The 23,501-nt window shown below is 43.7% G+C and overlaps 1 protein-coding gene across 1 annotated transcript in view; it reads right to left on the bottom strand.

Annotated features, from left to right (window-relative positions):
* The window catches only part of TNFRSF25 (TNF receptor superfamily member 25), a 78,573-nt gene extending 59,151 nt beyond the window's left edge, over positions 1 to 19,422 (bottom strand). The window contains exon 1 of the mRNA XM_056542654.1: positions 19,299 to 19,422. Coding sequence (XP_056398629.1) covers positions 19,299 to 19,334 — 36 coding nt within the window. The 5' untranslated portion in view covers positions 19,335 to 19,422. The remainder of the gene's footprint in view (positions 1 to 19,298) is intronic.
* Positions 19,423 to 23,501: the final 4,079 nt, after the last annotated feature.

Below are 23,501 nucleotides of genomic sequence, written 5' to 3'. Positions count from 1 at the left end.
CGCTAAATATGTCCGCTTCCGTGTCCCTAGCTACAAATTGGGACCACGCTATCTTGGTCCTTTCAAAATCTTGTGCCAGATTAATCCTGTCTCTTACAAACTTCTTCTTCCTCCTTCTCTTCGTATTCCTAATGCCTTTCACGTTTCTCTTCTTAAACCACTTATCATCAACCGTTTCTCTCCCAAACTTGTTCCTCCCACTCCTGTTTCCGGCTCCTCGGACATCTTCTCCGTAAAAGAGATACTGGCCTCCAAGAAGGTCAGAGGGAAAACCTTTTTTCTGGTCGATTGGGAGGGTTGTGGTCCTGAAGAGAGATCCTGGGAACCTGAGGACAATATCCTAGATAAAAGTCTGCTCCTCAGGTTCTCAGGCTCTAAGAAGAGGGGGAGACCCAAGGGGGGGGGGGTACTGTTACGCCGAGCGCTCCGGGTCCCCGCTCCTCCCCGGAGCGCTCGCTTCACTCTCGCTACCGCAGCGCTCCGGTCAGCTTCACTGACCCGGTGCGCTGCGATACCGTCTCCAGCCGGGATGCGATTCGCGATGCGGGTGGCGCCCGTTCACGATGCGCATCCCGGCTCCCGTACCTGACTCGCTCTCCGTCTGTCCTGTCCCGGCGCGCGCGGCCCCGCTCCCTAGGGCGCGCGCGCGCCGGGTCTCTGCGATTTAAAGGGCCACTGCGCCGCTGATTGGCGCAGTGGTTCCAATTAGTGTGTTCACCTGTGCACTCCCTATTTATACCTCACTTCCCCTGCACTCCCTCGCCGGATCTTGTTGCCATTGTGCCAGTGAAAGCGTTTCCTTGTGTGTTCCTAGCCTGTGTTCCAGACCTCCTGCCGTTGCCCCTGACTACGATCCTTGCTGCCTGCCCCGACCTTCTGCTACGTCCGACCTTGCTTCTGTCTACTCCCTTGTACCGCGCCTATCTTCAGCAGCCAGAGAGGTTGAGCCGTTGCTAGTGGATACGACCTGGTCACTACCGCCGCAGCAAGACCATCCCGCTTTGCGGCGGGCTCTGGTGAAAACCAGTAGTGACTTAGAACCGGTCCACTAGCACGGTCCACGCCAATCCCTCTCTGGCACAGAGGATCCACCTCCTGCCAGCCGGCATCGTGACATCTGGGGTCCGTTCCACACGGATCTTTTCGCCTCACGCCTCAACCGACAGTTATTCCGCTTTTACAGCTGGAGGCCGGATCCAGAGGCAGTAGCAGTGGATGCATTTCGCCAAACTTGGCCGACAGGGATGCATTATGCGTTTCCCCCCTTTCCGTTGATCACCAGACTTCTCCTTCAAATAGTCAACCAGAAGGCGAGGGTTGTTCTGGTCACGCCTTGGTGGCCGACGCAACCGTGGTTCCCTCTGATTCTGGGGATTTCGATGGACTATCCCAGACTACTTCCCCACTTACCACATCTTTTGACGAATCCAACCAAGGGTCAACACCCGTTGGTGCTGGAGGGCAAACTACCTCTCCTGGCGTGGTTGGTTTCGGGGTGCCAGACCCAAGTGGAGTCCTTTCACAATCGGCTAGAGATCTCCTCGCCTTGGCCTGGGCCCCAGGGACTAGATCGGCATATCGATCTGCCTGGGGATTGTGGGTTCGTTGGTGTGATCAACGACAAGTTAATCCTGTTCAGGCACCTGTTTCATTAGTAGTGAACTACCTGGCGGAATCATGTGAATCGGGAAAATCATATAGTTCCCTCAATGTATACAGGTCCGCCATCTCGGCATACCATTCTCCGGTGGACTCTTTACCTGTAGGCAAACATCCTTTGGTGTGCCGTCTCCTACGCGGCGTAAAATTTAAACGTCCTCCGCGACCGCGTTATCAGACCACTTGGGACGTTGCCAAAGTGTTACAGATGTTTTCCTCGTGGGAAGACAATGATTCTCTTTCCTTGAAGGTTTTATCCTTCAAGCTCACGACTCTATTATGTCTGGTTTCCATTAAAAGGGTATCAGATGTGAGAGCCCTCGATATTTCCAGGCGACAATTTTCGCCAGAAGGGGTTAATTTCTCAGTGGTTCGTAGAACCAAAACCAGATTGCACTCGGTTTTCTACCCCTTTTTTCCGTCGCATCCACGACTTTGTGTCGTCCGATGCCTGCAGGCATACGAGAGGCGCACGGCACCTTTGCGTTCCCCCGACTATTCCCAATTACTTGTTTCATATGTCCAACCACACCATCCAGTCTCCTCGGCCACTCTGGCCAGATGGGTGAGATCAGTAATGGAAATGTCAGGGATTGATATTTCCCTTTTTGGCGCCCACTCTACTAGGGGAGCTATGGCCACTAAAGTGGTTACTTCAGGTGGTTCGCTGTCAGACCTTCTAGTAGCAGCAGATTGGTCTTCAGAGTCGACCTTTCGTCAATTTTACTTTAGACCGGAGGATCATGTCTCTATGTCTGTCCTTTGATCTGAATCATTCTTATATTTGATGTCTATTTTATGATGCAGCTTTAAACTTGCATAAGATATGAGCCTCCTGTCTGATATATAAATCGAGATTTTCCTAGCTTGTGACGGAAAATATTAGTTATATGAAGACAGGAGGCGAGTATCTTCCCTCCCGACCCACCCTGTTACGAGTTTTCTTCTCTTTTTCTACAGGGTATTGAACTACGGCGGAGAATTCCTGTTTGCGGATAATCTATTGGTTCCTGAGTCCCCGTTGGGACGAAGTTCGATTTCAGGACATCCCTGTTGGAGTGTCGTTGGTGGCAAGGTTCCACAAGACCGTGTTATGGCTCCGGAGTCGGAAGGTGTTGGCCGGCTGGCCGAAGAATCGAGTTGCGGTACCGAGTTCTACATGGAGTTCGTGATTCTTAGGAGTCTGCACTTCGCTTCAAGAAAGAGGAGGAGTGTTACTAAGGCAGTCCTTTATATAGAGTCACTGGGATAGGAGTGGCTATCAGGATTGCAAGGACTGCTGGGATATGTAGTCTGTTTCATCGTTTTCAAAGAAGAAAAGTTTTTTCTGTTTGAATTATATAAAGAAAGATAGTTTTCTGCTATGGGCATTAATAAAGAAAGATTAATGCATAAGATACTCGCCTCCTGTCTTCATATAACTAATATTTTCCGTCACAAGCTAGGAAAATCTCGATTTATATCCTGTATTATTCTCCAGAGCTGTACTCACTATTCTGCTGGTGAGGTCACTGTGTACATATATTATATTACTTATCCTGTACTGATGCTGAGTTATATCCTGTATTATACTCCTAGCTGTACTCACTATTCTGCTGGTGAGGTCACTGTATACATACATTACATTACTTATCCTGTACTGATCCTGAGTTATATCCAGTATTATACTCCAGAGCTGCACTCACTATTCTGCTGGTGAGGTCACTGTGTATATACATTACATTACTTATCCTGTACTGATCCTGAGTTATATCCTATATTATACTGCAGAGCTGTACTCACTATTCTGCTGGTGAGGTCGCTGTGTTCATATACAGTGGGGCAAAAAGTATTTAGTCAGCCACCAATTGTACAAGTTCTCCCCCTTATAAAGATGAGGCTGTAATTATCATCATAGGTTATAACCTCAACTATGAGACAGAATGAGAAAAATAAATCCATAAAATCACATTGTCTGATTTATAATGAATTTATTTCCAAATTATGGGGGAAATAAGTATTTGGTCAATAACAAAAGTTCGTCTCAATACTTTGTTATATCCCCTTTGTTGGCAATGACAGAGGTCACATGTTTTCTGTCTTCACAAGGTTCTCACACACTGTTGCTGGTATTTTGGCCCATTCCTCCATGCAGATCTCCTCTAGAGCAGTGATGTTTTGGGGCTGTCGCTGGGCAACACAGGCTTTCAACTCCCTCCAAAGGTTTTCTATGGGGTTGAGATCTGGAGACTGGCTAGGGCACTCAAGGACCTTGAAATGCTTCTTATGAAGCCACTCCTTCTTTCCCGGGCGGTGTGTTTGGGATCATTGTGATGCTGAAAGACCCAGCCACGTTTCATCTTAAATGCTCTTGCTGATGGAAGGAGGTTTTCACTCAAAATCTCACGATACATGGCCCCATTCATTCTTTCTTTCACACGGATCAGTCGTCCTGGTCCCTTTGCTGAAAAACAGCCCCAAAGCATGATGTTTCCACCCCCATGCTTCACAGTACGTATGGTGTTCTTTGGATGAAACTCAGTATTCTTTCTCCTCCAAACACGATGAGTTGAGTTTTTACCAAAATGTTCTACTTTGGTTTCATCTGACCACATGACATTCTCCCAATCCTCTTTTGGATCATCCAAATGCTCTCCAGCAAACTTCAGACGGGCCCGGGCATGTACTGGCTTAAGCAGGGGGACATGTCTGGCACTGCATGATTTGAGTCCCTGGTGGTGTAGTGTTTTACTGATGGTAGCCTTTGTTACTTTGGTCCCAGCTCGCTGCAGGTCATTCACTAGGTCCCCCCCCCCCCCCCCCCGTGTGGTTCTGGGATTTTTTTTCTCACCGTTCTTGTGATGATTTTGACACCACGGGGTGAGATCTTGTGTGGAGCCCCAGATCGAGGGAGATTATCAGTGTCTTGTATGTCTTCCATTTTCTAATAATTGCTGCCACAGTTGATTTCTTCACACCAAGCTGCTTGCCTATTACAGATTCAGTCTTCCCAGCCTGGTTCAGATCTACAATATTGTTTCTGGTGTAAATCTTCTTGTTTGTAGGTGACCAAATACTTATTTTCCACCATAATTTGAAAATAAATTCCTTAATAATCAGACAATGTGATTTTATGGATTTTTCTCTCTCATTCTGTCTCTCATAGTTGAGGTTATAACCTATGATGGAAATTACAGCCTCATCTTTATAAGAGGGAGAACTTGTACAATTGGTGGCTGACTAAATACTTTTTTGCTCCACTGTATTATATTACTTATCGTTTACAGCTGTCGGGGCATTTTGGGAGTTGTAATTTGCAACAGCTGGAGGCATACTTGTAAGGAAACATTGGTCTAAGGCTCCCTTCATACTTACGTATTTTGCTACAGATTTTCTGGAACGGACTTTGCAACCCATTGAACCTAAGGGTACGTTAACATGGATGGATTTTGCTATCATTGACTTGAATGGGTCAGCAGAAAATTTGCAATAGAGGCAGATTTGCAGATTTTCCTTCAGACCCATTTAAGTCAATGGTAGCAAAATCCGCTGCAGATTTTCCGCAGCAAATACAGTGTGGAAATTCTGCAGGTATCCCACCTGTGTGAACGTAGCTTAAGGCCGCGTTCACACGGCAAAAAATCCACATATCTGCGTGAATTCTGCATCCACATTGGTTCTGTGCAGAATTCCGCAGTTTTTATTCCGTGTGATTCTGCATCTCAGTAAAAAGATAGAACACTAGAAGTTTGTGCAGATTCCATGCAGAACCTGAATAAATTCCGCATGAATTCAGCAGAAATCAAGCCCCATAGACTTCAATGGGATTCTGCAGCCAAAGTCTGGAAAAATATCAGACCAGACTTATATTTTTCCATACCACAGAATGCGGAATATCTGCAGTGGAACATCCGCTGCAGAAATTCTGCTGTGTAAATATCCTTGCAGAATCCCATTAAAGTTAATGGACAACAAATTTACCGCGCGGAAAATTCATGCGGACTTTCCCACAGAATTTCCGTCATGTGAACACGTACTAAGGGTGCGTCCACACGAGCGGATTACCTTGCCGCGTGATTCCCCCTGCTAGTTTGAATGGGGCGGGGCTCTCCGCAACAGATTTTCGGCAGTGGAATTTCTGCCGCAGACCCTATTGAATTCAATGGGTTCTTCAGCGGATCGGAAATTCCACTGCTGTAAATTTCCCCCATTGAAACTAGCAGAAGGAAACCCGCAGCGAATTTACAAGTTAATCCGCTTGTGTGAACGCACCTATAGGCTGGGCTTCTACTTGGTCTAAAAAAAATAAAAAAAATAAACAGTACAAAGATTGTGTGGAAACAGACAGGGCAACTGTAAAAAAATTAATCAATGAATAAATAAACAAGCGCCATACACACCCCATGGCGTTTTTGGGGGCCAAAATACTGTGGGCAGATGTTACCACAATGGAGCCAGGGCTGGTGCAAGGTTTTTTGCCACCCGAGAGGGAAAGCTAATTTTGTCGCTCCTTGACCCCGCCCATTGGCTCTGCCCTTTCACACACGCCACCTTACTGCTGGGGTGACACACTGTAACAAACCTCATGTAATCTTCTTACTACTGGGGGGGGGGGGCACACTGTAACAAACCTCCTCCTTATGTAATCTCCTTACTACTGGGGTGTAACACTTTAACAAACCTCCTCCTCATGTAATATCCTTACTACTGGGGTGACACACTGTAACAAACCTCCTCCTCATGTAATCTCCTTACTACTGGGGTGTAACACTGTAACAAACCTCCTCATGTAATCTCCTTACTACTGGGGTGACACACTGTAACAAACCTCCTCCTCATGTAATCTCCTTACTACTGGGGTGATACACTGTAACAAACCTCCTCCTCATGTAATCTCCTTACTACTGGGGTGACACACTGTAACAAACCTCCTCCTCATGTAATCTCCTTACTACTGGGGTGACACACTGTAACAAACCTCCTCCTCATGTAATCTCCTTACTACTGGGGTGTAACACTGTAACAAACCTCCTCATGTAATCTCCTTACTACTGGGGTGACACACTGTAACAAACCTCCTCCTCATGTAATCTCCTTACTACTGGGGTGATACACTGTAACAAACCTCCTCCTCATGTAATCTCCTTACTACTGGAGTGACACACTGTAACAAACAGCCTCCTCCTCATGTAATCTCCTTACTACTGGGGTGACACACTGTAACAAACCTCCTTCTCATGTAATCTCCTTACTACTGGGGTGACACACTGTAACAAACCTCCTCCTCATGTAATCCCCTTACTTCTGGGGTGACACACTGTAACAAACCTCCTCCTCATGTAATCCCCTTACTTCTGGGGTTGCAGGGTTTAACTGGATGGGTGGGTGCTTTGGATGCTGGCCAACTTTATTGCTGCGGGCAGAGCGCGCCCCCATCAAGAGTGCGCTCTAGGCGGCTGTCTATTTTGCCCATAGGCTGAGGCTGTTCACATGGAATAGTGGAGGCGTAGACTCGGTTATTGTCATAAAAGATACTCAAACCATTGTTACAACTTTATAAATTTTAAGCACCAAGCTATTTTTTTTTTAAATGTAAATATGTATGTATATATATATATATATATATATATATATATATATATATATATATATAAATTTATATATATTATCCAAAGATACAGCACCAGTTACGAGGTCCGGTATAATGCAGGCTTAAATCTTTATTGTGCTCAGGAACACACGTGCAACGTTTCGGCATAGTAGCCCTTTTTCAAGCATTATTAAGCTGAAATGTTGCACGTGTGTTCCTAAGCACAATAAAGATTTAAAGGGGTACTACCGTGGAAAACTTTTTTTTTTTTTTTTTTTTAAATCAACTGGTGCCAGAAAGTTAAACAGATTTGTAAATTACTTCTATTAAAAAAAAAATCTTAATCCTTCCAGTACTTTTTAGGGGCTGTATACTACAGAGGAAATGCTTATCTTTTTAGATTTCTCTGATGTCATGACCACAGCGCTCTCTGCTGACCTCTGCTGTCTATTTTAGCTACTGTCCGGAGCAGCATATTTTTGCTATGAGGATTTTCTGCTACTCTGGACAGTTCTTAAAATAGACAGTAGAGGTCAGCAGAGAGCGCTGTGGTTATGACATCAGAGAAATCTAAAAAGATAAGCATTTCTTCTGTAGTATACAGCCCCTAAAAAGTACTGGAAGGATTAAGATTTTTAAATAGAAGTAATTTACAAATCTGTTTAACTGTTTGGCACCAGTTGATTAAAAAAATAAATAAAAAAAAGTTTTCCACCGGAGTACCCCTTTAAGCCTGCATTATACCGGACCTCGTGACTGGTGCTGTATCTTTGGATGGATACAGTTTGGATTATAGCTGTGGCAAGCTATTGGATACTAAAATATATATATATATATATATATATATATATATATATATATATATATATACACACCATGGAGCAGTGTTGCCTGCAGTTGTTGCAAAACTACAACTCCCAGCATGTCCAGACAGCCAACTGTCCGCGTGTATGCTGGGAATTGTAGATGTGCAATAGACACAGGTTGATAAACGCTGATCTAAGCTCAAAATCTGTTGCAAAACTACAACTCCCAGCATGCCCGGACAGCCAAAGGCTTGAAAATCATTGATTATAGCAGTGTTTCCCAAACAGTGTGCCTCCAGCTGTTGCAAAGCTACAAACACCCAAAAGACTATCCAGGCATGCTGACAGTTGTAGTTTTGCAACAGCTGGAGAATCACAGCTTAAAAACATTGATTATAGCAGTGTTTCCATACCAGCGTGCCTACAGCTGTTGTAAAACCACAGCCAAAAGCTATCAGGGCATGCTGGGAGTTGTAGTTTTTGCAATACCAGGAGAACCACAGGTTGAAAATCATTGTTTATAGCAGGGTTTCCAAACCAGTGTGCCTTCTGCTGTTCCAAAACTACAACTCCCAGCATGTTCAGATAGACAAAGGCTTAAAAATCATTGTTTATAGCAGTGTTTCCCAAACAGGGTGCCTCCTGCTGTTGAAAAACTACAACTCCCAGCATACTCTGACAGCCAAAAGCTATCCGGGCATGCTGGAAGTTGTAGTTTTTCAACAGCAGGAGGACCATGGGTTGAAACTCATTGATAATAGCAGTGTTTCCATACCAGCGCGCCTCCAGCTGTTGCAAAACTACAACTACAAAGGCTGTTAGGGCATGCTGGGAGTTTTAGTTTTGATACAGCAGGAGAACCATTGGTTGCAAATCATTGATTATAGCAGGGTTTCCAAACCAGAGTGCTTCCTACTGTTGCAAGACTACAACTCCCAGCATGCCCGGACAACCTTTCATGCTGGGAGTTGTAGTTTTGTACATGCTCCTTCTCTTACAGCAAACGTTTCCCAGCCAGGGTACCTCCAACTGTTGCAAAACTACAACTCCCAGCATGCCCGGACAGCCTTTGGCTGTCCGGGCATGCTGGGAGCTGTAGTTTTGCAACAGCTGGAGCACACACATTGGAAAACACTACCATTGAGAGTGCCTTTCATGCCAGGAGTTGTAGTTTTGCAACAGCTGGAGGCACACTGGTTGGGAAACCCTGAACTAGAGGATTTCGAGAAGTAAATAAGAGGAAGAGGTTGTTGAGGGTCGTTTTTTTTATTTATTTATTTTTTTAACAAGTTGTAAATCATCGACCTCCTCAGACAAGGTTCTATGTATTGTTCTGATAGTTACAGGAAAGTGACAACCGCAGCGTAATCCCCAGGAAACCAGATGCCGAGAAGATTATCTGCAGTTTATACAAGTATATGGCGCTGATCAGGAGATAGAGCCATCGGAATCTAACACCGCTGCGCAATTCGCTGTTCCTGCCCGCGTAGCAAAGATGGAAGCGATAAGTAATAAATTGTTAGCAGAATCTAAGAGGAAGAAACGTTCAGTCTATACCAGTATAGTAGAAGAGGCACCAGACTTCCACGTACCCTTCTACTATGGTTAACACTTGGTCTAAGAAGGATTTGGGGGGGGAGCACATGGTGTTTTTTTTTTTCACAAAATGTTGACTGCTGAGTTTTGACTATTAACCCCGACCCCACAGCTTCAGCTTAGAGATTTCTATGTAGTCACAATACGTAGACGACGTCTTTTCTCTATTATTATTACTACCTGCTATTCTTTCCCATTATCTACATAGTAACAAATACCAAAATCACTCAAATACTAATTTACCTTCACTCATATCTGAAAATACGATGGGTTGGTTACCTGAATAGTCCAGGATGGGTCCTTCATAGTGAGAGACGCTCTTTATAACCTGAACCGAGAACCCCCTCAATTTATTCAGATTTACTAATGAAAATGTCTTTTCTAAACTGAGCAACTTCCTTAACTCCTTAAGGACTCAGCGTTTTTCAGTTTTTGCATTTTCATTTTTTCCTCATCACCTTCTAAAAATCATAACGCTTTAAATTTTGCACCTAAAATTCCATTTGAGGGCTTATTTTTTGCGCCACCAATTCTACTTTGCAGTGACATTAGTCATTTTACCAAAAAATCCACGGCAAAATGGAAAAAAAAATTCTTTGCGCGACAAAATGTAAGATAATTTTTTATTTTGTAATTTTTGGGGGCTTCCGTTTCTACACAGTACATTTTTCGGTAAAAATGACACCTTATCATTATTCTGTAGGTCCATACGGTTAAAATGATCCCCTACTTATATAGGTTTGAGTTTGTCGTACTTCTAAAAAAAATCATAACTACATGCAGGAAAATGTATATGTTTAAAATTGTCATCTTCTGACCCCTATAACTTTTTTATTTTTCTGCACATGGGTCGGTATGAGGACTCATGTTTTTGCGCCGTGTTCTGAAGTTTTTATCGGTACCATTTTTGCATTGATAGGATTTATTGATCGCTTTTTATTCAATTTTTTTTTATTATATAAAAAGTGACCAAAAATACGCTACTTTGGACTTTGGAATTTCGTTGCGCGTACGCCATTGAACATGTGGTTTACTTAACAATATATTTTTATAGTTCGGACATTTATGCACACGGCGATACCACATATGTTTATTTTTATTTACACAATTTGGGTTTTTTATGGGAAAAGATTGGTGATTCAAACTTTTATCTTTTATTAGGGGAGGGGTTAACATTTATTAACTTTTTTTTTTCCACTTTTTTTTGCAGTGTTATAGCTCCCATAGGGGGCTATAACACTGCACACACTGATCATTGTTATCCCATAGGGAGCTATAACACTGCACACACTGATCATTGTTATCCCATAGGGGGCTATAACACTGCACACACTGATCATTGTTATCCCATAGGGGGCTATAACACTGCACACACTGATCATTGTTATCCCATAGGGGGCTATAACACTGCACACACTGATCATTGTTATCCCATAGGGGGCTATAACACTGCACACACTGATCATTGTTATCCCATAGGGGGCTATAACACTGCACACACTGATCATTGTTATCCCATAGGAGACCATAACACTGCACACACTGATCTCTTACCCTGACCCCTGCAAAGCCATAGCTGTACATGCATCAGCGTAATAGGGGCTTGATTGCTGAAGCCTGTAGCTCAGGCTTGAAGCAATCAAATGCCGATCGAACGCGACGGAGCAAGGTAAGGGGGCCTTCGCTCGCGTCCTAGCTGATCGGGACATCGCGATTTTATCGCGATAGTCCCGATCAGCCCAACTGAGCTACAAGGAAGCTTTTACTTTCATTTAAGACGCAGCGATCAACTGTGCTGTGCGCTATTAGCCCAGGGTCCCGGCTATCAATAGCAGCCGGGATTGGGCGTACAGGTACGCCCTGCATCCTTAAGAGGTTAAAGGGGTACTCTGCTGGAAAACATTTTTTTTTTGATCAACTGGTGCAGAAAGTTAAACAGATCTGTAAATTACTTCTATTAAAAAAAATCTTAATCCTTCCAGTACTTATCAGCTGCTGTATGCTCCACAGGAAGTTATCTAGTTCTTTCCAGTCTGAGCACAGTGCTCTCTGCTGACACCTCTGTCTATATCAGGAACTGTCCAGACTCTGGACAGTTCCTAACAGAGAGCACTGTGGTCAGACTGGAAAGAAAATTCAAAAAGAAAAGAACTTCCTGTGGAGCATACAGAAGCTCATAAGTATTGAAAGGATTAAGATTTTTTTTAATAGAAGTCATAGAAAATTCAGTTTAAAGGGGTACTCCCGTGGCAAACTATATATTTTTTTTAAATCAACTGGTGCCAGAAAGTTAAACAGATTTGTAAATTACTTCTATAAAAAAATCTAAATCCTTCCAGTACTTACTAGCTGCTGAATACTACAGAGGAAATGGTTTTCTTTTTTAAACACAGAGCTCTCTGCTGACATCATGACCACAGTGCTCTCTGCTGACATCTCTGTCCATTTTAAGAACTCTCCCCATAGCAAACATATGCTGCTCTGGACAGTTCCTAAAATGGACAGAGGTGTCAGCAGAGAACACTGTGCTCGTGATGTCAGTGAGAGCTCTGTGTTCCAAAAAGAAAAGAATTTCCTCTGTAGTATTCAGCAGCTAATAAGTACTGGAAGGATTAAGATTTTGAAATAGAAGTAATTTACAAATCCTGTTTAACCTGTTTAACTTTCTGGCACCAATGGATGAAGTTTTCCATGGGAGTACCCCTCTAACTTTCTGTCATCAGTTGATAAAAAAAAATTTCCCAGTGGAGTACCCCTTTAAGTTTTAAGGGATTCAGTGTACATACTGTGTAACATCTATTATATACAGCACCCCCCTGGCAGACCTGGTAGTAACTGAGCATGTGCCCCCCCCCCCCCAGCATCGGCTCAGTAGGTGGACGTGCACATAGCAATTCACTTTGACCTCCAGGTGGCGCTGTACTAATACTAAACTAATTAATACTCACAACCTGAATCGATTTGTATTAGAATTTGATTCTTTCGCCCACAGGTCCCATCGTTCTTTTATTAGCAGGAAATTAGTCTGTAGTTTTATACTAAGAATTTCTTCACGTTGAATTTCTACAATTGTTTAAAAAAAAAAAAAAAAAACTTTAGACCAGTCATCCGTGCGCCAAAAATATATCTTTTTTTGGCACATAGATGACGTGACGTCGGTAGAAGAAATTATACAAAGTAACGGAAAGAGCTGAGACTTCGTATCAATAGTGATGTGGTTTGTGATCTTATCAGAAATCAGAACATTTTGTTCAGAACGCTTGGAGCCGGAGGCCGTGATCGTGACGTCACGGCCACGCCCCCTCGTGACGTCACACCACACACCCTCCATTCATGTCTATGGGAGGGGGCGTGTCGGCTGACACGCCCCCTCCCATAGACATGACTGGAGGGGGTGTGACATGGCATCACGAGGGGGCGTGGCCGAGACATCACAACCACTGCCACAGGAAGCCGGAATTTGTTTAGAACATCGGGTGCTGTGGGAGATCCCAACAGCGGGACCCCCCATGATCAGTTATCCTTTAGATAGGGGATAAGATGTCTAGCAGCGGAGTGCCCCTTTAATCTGACCTGAAGCAGCTTTTGGATTCAGTAAACACAAAAATCCCTGGGCCAAAGTCTGAATTCAGAAAACGTAATTTTTTTTTTTTTATCCCACCCCTAAAATCTAACGTTTATTGTAGACAAATAAAAGATTAACAGAAAAGCGTGAAAATGTAGCAAGTGATAATACCCAAGTATAACTAATCTAAATATATGGTGAACGGAGGCTGCAGTACTCACTTACATGAGTTGTAAATAATAACATGGGCCCCCTCAACATGTTTCACTGTACAGCAGCTTCATCAGGGGAAGCTTTTGGATCACTGAACAAAAGGCACAATGCAGAACCCTATGCACATTCAGAAAATAATCTATGAATAATAGTGATAGGAAATATCTAAATAACACTGCAATACTGGCAAGCCATGGGTGACTGGTCATCTTTAGCGCCCGCCTTTTTCAGACGGTGATGGCGGTGGTATCAGGAGTTTGATGTTACTCATAGGTTATCCCAGGATTAAAAGTTATCACGATATACAAAAATATAATTTTCCCCTGAGTAATGTAATGATCCGGCTCCATTAAAGGGGTACTCTGGTGAAAAACAGATTTGTAAATTACTTCTATTAAAAATTTTAATCCTTCCAGTACTTATCAGCTGCTCTATGCTTGGCAGGAAGTTGTGTAGTCTTTTCCAGTCTGAGCACAGTGCTCTGCAAATCCCCATAGCAAACCTCTCCTGCTCCGGACAGTTCCAATTTTAGTCCCCATAGAAGACAATTACACGTAATCTTTCAAGCCATAAATCAGCATTAATCAGTGTTATCGGCGCTCCGTGACTACAGGCTGTCTGGTTTACTGGAGTGGCGGTCTGACAGCGCAGAGGAGGATGTCAGAGGACGTCCCACCACATCACATGTCTATGATGTCACAGGACGTCCAACCATGTTACATGTCTATGATGTCACAGGACGTCTAACCACGTCACATGTCTATGATGTCACAGGACGTCCCACCATGTCAGATGTCTATGATGTCACAGGACGTTTACTGGAGTGGCGGTCTGACAGCGCAGAGGAGGATGTGTGACCTCTTGTCGTCATCCAAGCTGATGAGGATCCCGTGGTGGTACCAGCCCTCTGGTACCAGGAATGTTAACCTTTAGATCCCGGGATCAACTTTGATCGCAGCATCTAAAGGGTTAATGCACAACTGCCTCTGCCTGACATTAGAGGCGAGTCCCGGCTGCTGTTAGCAGCCGTTTCTCACCATTCCTGAAGTGAATGCAGCTCCTGTGCTCTATTCAAAGACTGTTGATTCGATATGGCGTAAATATATGCCCATTTCTATATGTCATAGGGCGGGAAAAGGTTAAAAAATATTATAAAATATTTTCTATATAACATAAAAATAGAAAAAAATTACGTTATATATTTGATGAGGCCATTAGCCCATATATACTTGGTAACGACAGGTTGGCTTTCCATGCATGTAACCTGTGGACCAACTGCTGTTGCAAAACTACAACTCCCAGCATGCCCGGACAGCCTTCGGCTTCGGAGTTGCAGTTTTGCAACAGCTGGGGGCACACTGGCTGGAAAACACAGTAGAAGCCGTAAATGGCCATGTGATCGGACGCGGACGGATGTGTCTACGCTGTTATATGACTTTTTCTTTAAACTACAAATTTTGGGGGGAAATGTGCAGGTTTTGGTCCAGTCATAACGCGCAGGAGATCGTATTGTTGAGGTCACAGCAAGAAGTGAAGGAAACCACAAGTGTTTTACCGTAAATGTCAAGTGATCGCGCAAAAAGAAAATATTTATGTCACCGTGTCAGGTAGAAATGTTCTTGGTTGTGTTTTATGTAGAAAGGAAATGTCATCACTATAAAGAGAAGGAGAAAAAACGTAGGGTTAACCACGTCAGATGTCTATGATGTCACAGGACGTCCCACCATGTCAGATGTCTATGATGTCACAGGACGTCCCACCACGTCGCATGTCTATGATGTCACAGGACGTCCCACCACGTCAGATGTCTATGATGTCACAGGACGTCCCACCACGTCAGATGTCTATGATGTCACAGGACGTCCCACCACGTCACATGTCTATGATGTCACAGGACGTCCCACCACGTCAGATGTCTATGATGTCACAGGACGTCCCACCACGTCACATGTCTATGATGTCACAGGACGTCCCACCACGTCAGATGTCTATGATGTCACAGGACGTCCCACCACGTCAGATGTCTATGATGTCACAGGACATCCCACCACGTCACATGTCTATGATGTCACAGGACGTCCCACCACGTCAGATGTCTATGATGTCACAGGACGTCCCACCACATCACATGTCTATGATGTCACAGGACGTACCACCACGTCAGATGTCTATGATGTCACAGGACGTCCCACCACGTCAGATGTCTATGATGTCACAGGACGTCCCACCACGTCACATGTCTATGATGTCACAGGACGTCCCACCACGTCACATGTCTATGATGTCACAGGACGTCCCACCATGTCAGATGTCTAGAATGTCACAGGACGTCCCACCACGTCAGATGTCTATGATGTCACAGGACGTCCCACCATGTCAGATGTCTATGATGTCACAGGACGTCTCACCACGTCAGATGTCTATGATGTCACAGGACGTCCCACCACATCACATGTCTATGATGTCACAGGACGTCCCACCATGTCAGATGTCTATGATGTCACAGGACGTCCCACCACGTCAGATGTCTATGATGTCTCCTCAGGACGTCCCACCACATCACATGTCTATGATGTCACAGGACGTCCCACCATGTCAGATGTCTATGATGTCACAGGACGTCCCACCACGTCAGATGTCTATGATGTCACAGGACGTCCCACCACGTCACATGTCTATGATGTCACAGGACGTCCCACCACGTTAGATGTCTATGATGTCACAGGACGTCCCACCATGTCAGATGTCTATGATGTCTCCTCAGGACGTCCCACCACGTCAGATGTCTATGATGTCTTTGCAGGACGTCTCACTACCTCAGCGATGACCACCCAGCAGGGAAAGGTGCTTCCCCAATTTTCTTCTAGTGATAGAAAAACCCAAATAAAAAGGGCAAGAAAGCAAACCAGGGCCGGATTATAACATTCTGAGTTATGATTATCAATGTTTGGAAGAAAGAAATCGCTATTATTGGGGTTATCCTTAGATTAAAAGTTACACAGAATAGGTGGAGACGAGGCTTCCCTCACCAAGCTCTTCATGGGAACGATAGATAATTTTTCATTGCTGCAAAAAAAATAACTTTTAATGGGGAAGAATAAAATACATCATTATATGGGGGGCATAAAGTAAGATATATTTGTGTAGAAGACTCAACCAAGAGGGGCACAATTACTGTGTGGGAGCAACAAGAGGGGCACTATTACTGTGTATGAGCACATAGAGGGGCACTATTACTGTGTATGAGCACATAGAGGGGCACTATTACTGTGTATGAGCACATAGAGGGGCACTATTACTGTGTATGAGCACATAGAGGGGCACTATTACTGTGTATGAGCACATAGCGGGGCACTATTACTGTGTATGAGCATATAGAGGGGCACTATTACACTCTGGGAGTGCCAGAAGGGACACTATTATTGTGTGAGAGCAACAAGAGGGGCACTATTACTGTGTATGGGCACATAGAGGGGCACTATTATTGTGTATGAGCACATAGAGGGGCACTATTACTGTGTATGGGCACATAGAGGGGCACTATTACTGTGTATGAGCACATAGAGGGGCACTATTACTGTGTATGGGCACATAGAGGGGCACTATTACTGTGTATGAGCACATAGAGGGGCACTATTACTGTGTATGAGCACATAGAGGGGCACTATTACTGTGTATGAGCACATAGAGGGGCACTATTACACTCTGGGAGTGCCAGAAGGGGCACTATTATTGTGTGAGAGCAACAAGAGGGGCACTATTACTGTGATAGTACCAAGAGAGGCCCATTACAGTCTGACAGTACCAAGAAAGGCACTATTAATGTATGAGAGTACAAAGAGGGGCACTATTAATGTATGAGAGTACCAAGAGGGGCACTATTACAGTCTGGGAGTACCAGAAGGGGCACTATTACTGTGTGTGGCACCAAGAAGGGCACTAATACTGTGTGAGAGTACCAAGGGTGCTCTATTACTGTGCGAGTACCTAGTGGGGTGCTATTACAGTCTGGAAGCACCAAGAGGGGCACTATTACTGTCTGAGAGTACCAAGAGGGGCACTTTTACTGTGTGGGATCTATTTAAGACCAATATATGGCGGGTAAATTAACTAATTCCAACCTATAGGTCACTAGGGTGACCCAATAATACTCTTTTTCCCCATACATAAATAAACGTATCTTTATTGATTTCCTAAACACACATTAACAAAAGAGATTAAAATTCCAGTGTGACTCACTCCCTATGATTTCATAGTTATATATGAGTGCCGACCCGGCTACTCTCATTAGTTATTTATTTTTGCACCCCTGTGTACCTGCAGCATACACTCAGGGTATTGGAGTGATCACTGTGAATAAAATCAATCACTCGGCCCCCCTCGACATGTTTCGCTGCTTCACACAGCTTTGTCAAGAGGGCAGCGGGCACTGAGTGTAAAAACGCTGAACTGGGGGTTTTAAAACCTCCCTTCATGACAGCTTTGTGTCGGGAGTTCGGAATTTCTGCGATCTGATTGGCTGGGACGGTGTCACAGCCTGTCAGCATCCCTTCTTGCTGACTGGCACTAAGATGCACCTAAATCTTGAGTTAGCCCTGCGGAGGGGAATGTAAGTGGAGGAGAAGACTTCTGACGTCCTCGATCCCGTAGCGTGTCTGCGCAAGATCATATGCGAGAACATTTATGTTCAAAACGCGACTGAAACATGACGTATCTGCGCAGAATCCCCTGCGCCGAAGCTTAGTCTCAAAAGAGCTGGCGTTCATCTTGTTGGAGGGCTGATGCGCGCTGTTGCCTGCGCAAGAACTTATACTTATACAGCCCGGAAAGTAAAAGTTCTTGCGCAGGTAACAGTGCACATCAGCCCTCCAACAAGATGAACTCCCGGCACAAAGCTGTCATGAAGGGAGGGTTTAAATCCCCCAGTTCAGCGTTTTTACACTCAGTGCCCGCTGCCCTCTTGACAAAGCTGCGTGAAGCAGCGAAACATGTCGAGAGGGGACGAGTGATTGATTTTATTCACAGTGATCACTCCAATACCCCGAGTATATGCTGCAGGTACACAGGGGTGCAAAAATAAATAACTAATGAGAGTAGCCGGGTCGGCACTCATATATAACTATGAAATCATAGGGAGTGAGTCACACTGGAATTTTAATCTCTTTTGTTAATGTGTGTTTAGGAAATCAATAAAGATAAGTTTATTTATGTATGGGGAAAAAGGGTATTATTGGGTCAGCCTAGTGACCTATAGGTTGCTTTTACTGTGTGGGGCACCATCATTGTGTGAGGAATCAAGAACAGCACCAATTCTTTGAGCGGCCTTAAGGGGGCTCTATTACTATTTGGTGGCTATTACTATGTTCAACACAGAAGGGGGGAACTATTAATGTGTAGGGAACCAAGAGGGTATAATTATTATTATTTGGCGGCACTATGACCTGTTAATAAAACGATAACTAAAAGTGGGGAGGGGGGGAGCTGGAAAAACAGGAAGGATGGAGGAAAAGATGCGACAACAAAATAAATCGAGTCAGAGGAGAAGCCCCCTGTAGTCACTGGATGTAACTGCACTGTAATCACTTATACAGTCCGTAGAGCCTGCACCCAAACTGTTACCATGGCAGATAGGCCGATAGTCTGCAGATTCTCATCCCATTGTGTATGGGTGCAGGGACTCCTGTATTTAGATGGGAGTCCCTGCTCCTGTAAGAATCTGAATAGGATTTGACAGCTGATTTGAGCAAATCCTCCCAACACAAATTTTGGTTTCTTATCTCTAGTAACTTTATGATTATATAGTTTACTGTCAGACATAGAACATTATTTTATCACTTCAGTTCCTTTTATGGTGTCAATAATGATTGAAAAATGCGCAGTCGTCACTTACCCAACCCAGCAGCAGAACGCACAAAAAAGGCTTCATTTTCTGAAATCGATGACCCCAATGTTCACGGACCCCAATGTATACGGACCCCAATGTTCATGGAGAGTCCTAAAACTCCAGAGTCCGGGCACCTATAACCCGACGCATCCACTGCAACATCCCCAGCAGAAATGACACCAGTGACACCTGGGAGTTCAGTGAGGGCGAGCGACTATCCTCCTCCCATATTCTGCTGCTGCAGCGCCTCCCCTTGTCATGTCACTCTGCAGCCCACACAATGTAAATGTGTTAGGTCTTCACTTCTGAGACGTCACCACATGAAAGAGCATTTCTGAAAACTCATTTCGTGTTACAAGCGAGAAGATTTGGTAAAAAAAAAATATGTAAAAATTTACGTGAAGAACATTCAGCGATGGGGGAGGAAAGAGTGATGTCAGCAGCGACATAGATATATACATAACCACGGCAAACTGGGGACAAGACATGGGGAAACAATGTAACATGAGTCACGGAATGAAAAATGGGCAAAAATCATCAAGTGTTCAAAAACAGGAGATACAAAGAAACAGAAAGAGATACATGAAAAACAAAAGATACATAAAACATGATGAGATATTAAAAAGAAACATAAAAAATAACATAAGATGCATAAAAACAGGAGATACAAAGAAACAAAAAGAGATACATGAAAAACAAAAGATACATAAAACATGATGAGATATTAAAAAGAAACATAAAAAATAACATAAGATGCATAAAAACAGGAGATACAAAGAAACAAAAAGAGATACATGAAAAACATAAGATACATAAAACATGATGAGATATTAAAAAGAAACATAAAAAATAACATAAGATGCATAAAAACAGGAGATACAAAAAACAATGAGATACATAAAAAAGATAAGTTACTTAAAAACAAGAGATACATAAAACAAGACAAAAAATAAGATACATAAAAAAGATGAATTACTTAAAAAACAAGAGACACAAGATGAGATACATGTTTTAACAAGATAAGACATAAAAAAAAATAACATAAGATACATAAAAAAGATAAATTACTTAAAAACATAAGATACAAAAAAACACAATAAGACACATACAAAAGATAAGTTACTTAAAGGGGTTCTCCACCATAAGGGGATTTTAGTACGTACCTGGCAGACAGTAATGGACATGATTAGGAAGGATCTGCACTTGTCTTGGGGTTAAATGGCTATGTTGTGAGATTACCAGAACACTGTGGCTTTCTTTTTGCAAAATGGCTATTTCCTGTTGGAGTTCCCTCCCTCCAACTACAAGTCCCATGATTCCTTGTTTGTAAGTGTGAGGTCACTTTTCTCCCTCCCACACATCAGCAACCCCACCCATTGAAACACACCTGTGCTCCCTTCAATGCAATAGACCGGTGTTTTCTAACCAGGGTGCCTCCAGCTGTTGCAAACTACAATTCTTGCAGAATGATTTCACTCCCAACCCAGCAGTCGCTCTGCCCATTGAAGCATAGACACACTTCCTCTGATCACTTGACTAGTGATGTAATGTCTTGGGCCGCACTGCAACTTGAGAAAACCTGAGACCTGATTTATTTTGTGTGATGTTAAAAATAAAAATTGTGGCAAAAATCACAGAAGAATTAAAGGGGTTACCAGGAAAAAAACTTTTTTTTTTATATATCAATTGGCTCCAGAAAGTTAAACAGATTTGTAAATTACTTCTATTAAAAAATCTTAATCCTTTTAGTACTGATGAGCTGCTGAAGTTGAGTTGTTCTTCTCTGTCTAAGTGCTCTCTGATGACACCTGTCTCAGGAACTGTCCAGAGTAGAAGCAAATCCCCATAGCAAACCTCTCTTACTTTGTGCAGTTCCCGAGACAAGCAGAGATGTCAGCAGAGAGCACTGTTGTCAGACGGAAAAGAACAACTCAACTTCAGCAGCTGATAATTATTGAAAGGATTAAGATTTTTTAATAGAAGTAATTTACAAATCTGTTTAACTTTCTGGAGCCAGTTGATATAAAAAGAAAAAGCTTTTTCCTGGAATACCCCTTTAAGTGACCACACACAGGTACAGACACTATATTATGACCTACACTAACTTTACAGCCCCTGTAACACAGTCAAATAAAAAGAAATGCCGGAATACCCCTTTAAAAACATGAGATACATAAAACAAGAGATCATTTCCCCTATTTAAAAACCATGAAAATGTTTTTACGAGGACCCCGATACTTCTATGCTTAATCTGAGACTCCCAGCGGGTCAGAAGTTTACATACACCACAGTTTGGAAAAAATTTCAGAAAACTATCCTATGGCTAAAAGAAGCTTCTGATAGGCTGAGTAACATCATGTGAGGTCGCTGAAGGTGACCTGGGGAAGTATTTAAAGGGGGTATTCAGCCATCAAAATACTGTATTTAAATAAAACTATCACTTTAGTATAGTGTCTACCAATCTGTGTACCTCCAGCTGTTGCAAAATTACAACTCCGTAGTTTTGCAACAGTGGTTTGGAACACAGCTCTAGTCTATGGGCAATTTCTGGTGTTGCAGCTCAAGCAAAAAGTAACAAAGCTGCAATACCAGGTGGCGGCCTTATAGGTGGCGCTGTTTCACGGGGAAAAAATTTCAGACAACCCCTTTAACAATATCACTAGATAATATCACGTTATATACATCATAGTTTGGGAAATTTCCCAAAACTATTCTATGGCTTAAAGAAGCTTCTGATAGGCTGATGGATATCATGTGAGGTGGAGGTGACCTAGGGCAGTATTTAAAGGGGTATTCAGCAATTAAAAATATATTTAAATAAAACTAAAACAGCCTAAGATATATAACTTAGTAAGCTTGAAAAAAAGACCATCAAGTTCAACCTAAAATACACAAATATAGTGTTGTCACAAATTGTACTGGCTTCAGCATATTTTTGCTTATTTCCTCCCATGACAGGAAGTTGTGCAGTCCTTGCATTGTCAGTGTGGTGATGTTTCAGCAGCACCTGGCTCCTCCCCCTCACCTGACAGTAAGTTGTGTAGTCCTCTCATTGTCAGTGTGGTGTTGTCTCAGCAGCTCCTGGCTCCTCCCCCTCACCTGGCTCCTCCCCCTTTCCTTGCAGGAAGTTGTGTAGTACTCTCATTGTCAGTGTGATGTTGTCTCAGCAGTTCCTGGCTCCTCCCCCTCACCTGACAGGAAGTTGTGTAGTTCTCTTATTGTCAGTGTGGTGTTGTCTTAGCAGCTCCTGGCTCCTCCCCCTCACCTGACAGTAAGTTGTGTAGTCCTCTCATTGTCAGTGTGGTGTTGTCTCAGCAGCTCCTGGCTCCTCCCCCTCTCCTGACAGGAAGTTGTGTAGTTCTCTTATTGTCAGTGTGGTGTTATCTCAGCAGCTCCTGGCTCCTCCCCCTCTCCTGACAGGAAGTTGTGTAGTTCTCTTATTGTCAGTGTGGTGTTATCTCAGCAGCTCCTGGCTCCTCCCCCTCTCCTGACAGGAAGTTGTGTAGTCCTCTTATTGTCAGCGTGGTGTTCTCAGTTTCCTGACTCCCATCTTTTTTGAAGGCTAGGCTGGATCTTGTCTTTGAGATCTAGCCCCACCCCCTGAGTGATGTCATCCCCTCTGTCCAGCCCCTTCACCCTACATCACCCCACCCAACTGTGAACCTTAGGGGGGGGCACGATCACATTGTGGGGGCTCTGCTGCAGGAGGGACTGATCATTTCACAGAATTGACGGCGTCATGAGGACAGAAAATTACAGGACGACATTGAAGCAACATCTCCAGATATCAGCCCGACTTCTTCAACGACCCCATAAACATTGATGTACGCCGGACCCCCCGCCAAACAGAGGACATGGGATACACATTCTCATCCTCATGGAATGGGGGTCCTAAAGATGGGCCTCCAGCAATCAGCGGTGATTTTGGGACACCCCCTTTAAATGTATAAACTATGGCTGTCTGCAGCCACCTCTAGGGGGAGCTGTTTGTATACGTATTAATACAACTACTGTAGATCTCAATGGAAGACAGAAAAACAACCTCATCTCCTCATAGGTCCCACAAATAGTCCCACCATTGGCCAATATAAAAGGTGCTTCACCGGAACTTCCGTAGTGTGAACCTGGTTATGTCGCCGTTTTCCCGCGGCGCCTATTCCATAAGCGACTTTTATTTTCTTAGTAATAAAGCGGCACACACTGTGGCAT

The sequence above is a fragment of the Hyla sarda genome, chromosome 10 (assembly GCF_029499605.1).
Source record: "Hyla sarda isolate aHylSar1 chromosome 10, aHylSar1.hap1, whole genome shotgun sequence".
NCBI classification, from domain to species: domain Eukaryota; kingdom Metazoa; phylum Chordata; class Amphibia; order Anura; family Hylidae; genus Hyla; species Hyla sarda.
This window is presented reverse-complemented; position numbering and strand designations above follow the sequence as displayed.